The 4,280-nt window shown below is 38.3% G+C and overlaps 1 protein-coding gene across 2 annotated transcripts in view; it reads left to right on the top strand.

Annotated features, from left to right (window-relative positions):
- The first annotated feature begins 450 nt into the window (after positions 1-450).
- Positions 451-4,280, top strand: part of LOC102193629 (NEDD4 family-interacting protein 1-like) — an 8,722-nt gene continuing 4,892 nt past the window's right edge. For both annotated transcript variants that reach the window (XM_005727776.1, XM_005727777.1), the window contains exons 1-3: positions 451-634; positions 2,507-2,594; positions 3,021-3,151. In XM_005727776.1, coding sequence (XP_005727833.1) covers positions 605-634; positions 2,507-2,594; positions 3,021-3,151 — 249 coding nt within the window. In that variant the 5' untranslated portion in view covers positions 451-604. The remainder of the gene's footprint in view (positions 635-2,506; positions 2,595-3,020; positions 3,152-4,280) is intronic.

The raw sequence follows: 4,280 nt of genomic DNA on the forward strand, positions 1-4,280 counted from the left end.
GGTTTGGAGACGAAAGAGCCGGAAGATCCGGTTCTTTCGGCTCGACTTAGTGTGTCGAGCCGAAAGAGCCGGTTCTCTAAAAAGAGTCGGAAATCCCATCACTACTTTAAATTATCTTAAATGAGCTTGTTTCACTTTCACGACCGAAAGGGGGCAGTACAGGGTTTGTTGTGGCCAATGACGTCAATCAGTTGACGTACAAGAACTTCGTCAAGTAAGTGAGAACGTAGCGGAAACTGATTAATTACATAATAAAATAATTGCAATCTAGCATTAAAATAGAACATGTTTCTTAATTGAAAATACGCGAACGAATACAAAGTTGTAAAACTGCAATGACAACATATTTTTAATTACTATTAAAAACCCAAAGTATTGCGAATTAGGCATCACAATGGATTTTATTTTGAAATGCTAACAGGAAACCTTTTGTATTTTGTCGGTCGCTAGTTTAACTTCACAGCATACAGGCACAGCCGAACGAGGAGTCTTTCCATTGTGGCGAGGACAGAGTTTACCGTTTGTACTGTTATATAATTTCTTACTCGTTGGGTGTCTTGCTGGCATACCTTTCTGTCGTTGATTGATAGCCGTTCAAGCGGGAATGGCCGAATCGAGCCCCAGATATCAGCAGGTAAGAGAAGGCTTAAAGTCAAGCTAAAAGACGTTAAAGCTTCAGTCGTAGGTACCGTCGTCTAAATGCTGTTAGCATCGAACTGTTAACTTCGAAGATAAAGTCGCCCAGGCGTGTCGCTTCGTGTTTGAAAACAAGACAACAATTTCCCGTCGAATAAAGATGGATGTCGACGATGGATTTAAGCCGATTAAATTGTGGGGGTTCTTATTTTAATCGTATAAAGGGTTAGGTGTGTTAACGGGAAGCTAACGCGCTAACGAGACGCTAGGGGTTTTAATTACGCGTTACGTGAATTTTGAACCGGGTTTTTCTTTTGTTCTGTGATAATATGTGGGCGTCTTTTTCATATTGAATTACAGTCTACCGCGAAAGCTTGCCAGCTACTGAGTATTGTTTGGTAAATAAGGTCAACCGTTGAACAATATCTCGATCACCTTTTGAAAAATATGAGAGCATTTAAACTGTGGCTATCACCTGAGCTGCACCAATGGGTGTGTTTACTGTTGTTATTAGAGCACACAGGCCGTATTAGATGTATGTTCATGTTGGTGTTTGATATAATAACTAATGATCAGGTGCATAGAGGCTAATTTGAGTCTACGAATTTCTCACTATGGGGGAAAAATACTCAAGATCTATTGACAGTAAAGGGAACTATATTTATAGTCATATTTATATAGATAGATACTTTAAGCATCTCAAAAAAGGAAATTACTGTGTTACAGCTGCCAGTGTAAAGAATAAAAATAAAAATATTATAATCTACAGTAAAAAGAAAACTGTCAAAAGTACCATAGGCCTGTAGTGAAGTTAAAGAAAACAAAAATAAGACTGGGATTGCGCCAAAGAGAATTTTATTAACAGTTACACTTTAATGTCTAAGCTACATAATGTATGATTAATACTCCTGCAGTCCTAGTGTTCCTGGAAACTGAGTTATGGCAATTGAACAATCAGTCTTAGTTTTAAACTCTTATTTTGGGGAAATAGGAGCAAATAAAGTCTCACTGTTTCTAAGTCATAACTGTGTTGGTCTGATTTCACAGACTTACCTGCTAACAGTTTCCTTGCTAATAACAAAAAAAAGAAAAAAAAAAAAAAAAACAACCAAAAACCTTTTTTTTTCTTTCTTTTTCCCAGTTCTGTTTTTCTGATGATTATATCAATGCTGAGTTTTAAGTTCCTTTTAAGTAGGTCAGGATGTCCAGTGTTGTCCCACAACTTTCAAACATGCAGGCTTCTTCCCTGGCTCAGAATAGGACACTGGGGGAATGCCTGTGCACTTGACTGGTCTTCAGTTTTATATCCAAACCTTTGTTATGGGACTTAACAGAAATCTGTCTTTTCTTGTAACTGGGACAAATATGGAAGTTAAAAAAAATCTGTATGGGGGCCAGTGCGTTTAAAAGTTCATTTGGGCTGAATTTCTCAATAATATCAAAAGTCTGCTTAATACTTAATATTGTAAAATCTTAAACAATGAAGAAGTGACATCTGTATAGTTTCTTATGACATGTTTAGATTTTATTTAATTTAGTTGACTAGTTGTGGGATTTTTTTTTTAATATGCAATATTTAATCTGCTGTTAAAAAGCTATTTGACTTGAAGGGCAGAACTGATCAGTCCTAGGACTTGTCTGTGCATCTTGACAGCAGACTTCACACCTTTAGTTGTCTTAAACTGTCTTGTTTCACTTCTTTAGAAAGGTTTCAACATTAAAACTAGCAGGCTTTTTCCTGGCTCATAATCTGCCTTAGGCGAGCGCGAAGTTATTTTTGGCCACTTGATAGGCAAATATGCATATGGAGGGTTTACGCATATATGCCTCACAGCTTTAACTGTGAACTTAATTTATCTTCCTCTCACAGCTTACCAATGAGGAGGACTCAGAAGAGAGTCCACAGGTAGCGGCTGATGCTCCTCCGCCGTACAGCAGCGTCACAGCGGACAATTCTGGTAAAAATGATGTTTCCTTGGAGCTGAAGTCATCTGTAGTGGTGGCATTTTGGTCCACACAGGAGTGCCTGAGTAAAAGTCATGTGTTAATAACCGCAGTGTACATTTTGTTGGAAAAGTAGTGAGCTAAATGCAACATGTAGCTGAGAAAGAATTGATGTGTTATTGGGCAAACTGTGTGGATATATTAGAATCCTCCAGAAGACACATGGGAAAAAATACAGGAAATTTCCTCTTTCACTGTTTCCATTTAGCCACCACTTGCAGACTAACCCCCTTAAAGGTTTATGTGAATGTTGTTCAGTGTTAGCTTTAGTTTTGTCTTTGTCAACAAAAGGATTGGACCTGTTTAGAATTAAATAATACATTATTTTTTTCAGTTTTGTGTGTGCGTGTGTTTGAAACTGTGCTTTATTTCTTCGCTAGCATTCTTTGACTGCAAGGAAGATGGGATTTTCCCCAAGCCTCCGTCATACAATGTAGCCACTACGCTGCCTTCCTATGATGAAGCAGAAAGAACCAAGGCTGAGACTAATGTTCCCCTGGTACCCGGAAGAGTGAGTGTCTCACTTTTTTTTTTTTTTTTTCTGCCTGCGGTCACATTCAGTACATACACTCTCTCACACACATACACTCGTACACTGATGCTTGTGCTTGAACACTTCCTGTGTTGTCTGCAAGGCACGAAGTCTTATCGCTCAGCTGTGGAATTTTTTTTTTAGTCTTCTTCATGTATGCGACTGTATCTTTTCTGCTCGTCTTTGTTACCGGATTGAACAAATGCAGATTCAAAAATGAAGAAAAACATTTCTTCTTGTTCATATCACATCATTCGTATTGTTTACTCAAAACCAGAGTAAATATAGGTGCAGCCTTTCTACTGTGTGACAAGCTTAGGACAGTCTGTAATGATGCAAAGTTTGGATTATATTTTTGTACCAGTAACTAACGTGTGACATAGCTAAAGCTAGCCACATAAATCGATGTTTCTGGTTGGTGTTTGTACTGCTGTTATATCAGTCCCAGTGCCTTACATCACTTTTTACTTAGTGATGGAAATGTGTAGTAGCAGTGTAAACTTTAAAAATGTTAGGAAGACAGACTAAAAGATGTGATAATATACTCACTGGCCACTTTATTAGGTGCACTTTTTTTTTATTTTTATTACTGGCTTGGGCCCCCGTTGGCCTCCAGAACTGTCTTAGTAATTTGTGGCATAGATTTAACAAGCTCATGGAATCATTCATCAGAGTCTTCGGTCCTTATTTGGTCCATATAGATTTGTCAGCTCAACATCCACAAGACGAATCTCTTGCTTGTTTCACCACATTCAAAAGGTTCTCTATTGGATTGTGATCTGGTGATTGTGGAGGTCCTTTGAGTACAGTGAACTCATCATGATGTTCAATAAACTTGATGATTCGGGGTTTATGAGACAGCACATTATTCAGCTAGAAGCAGCTGTCAGGTTTTAAAGGGATGGAAGTGCAGTATATACAGGGATTGAAACGGTCAACAACAGTACTTTGTGGCATTTAAACAAACTGTTGATAACAAGGCAGGATGGATTTGTTCTTTCATGCCTTTTACACCAAATTCTGACCCTACCGTCTGAATACTGCAGGAGAGAGCAAGACTCATCAGACCAGGCAACCAGTCTTCTGTTGTGTAATTTTGGTGAGCCTG

The sequence above is a fragment of the Pundamilia nyererei genome, unplaced genomic scaffold, assembly GCF_000239375.1.
Source record: "Pundamilia nyererei isolate P.nyererei 1_Seehausen unplaced genomic scaffold, PunNye1.0 scaffold00026, whole genome shotgun sequence".
NCBI classification, from domain to species: domain Eukaryota; kingdom Metazoa; phylum Chordata; class Actinopteri; order Cichliformes; family Cichlidae; genus Pundamilia; species Pundamilia nyererei.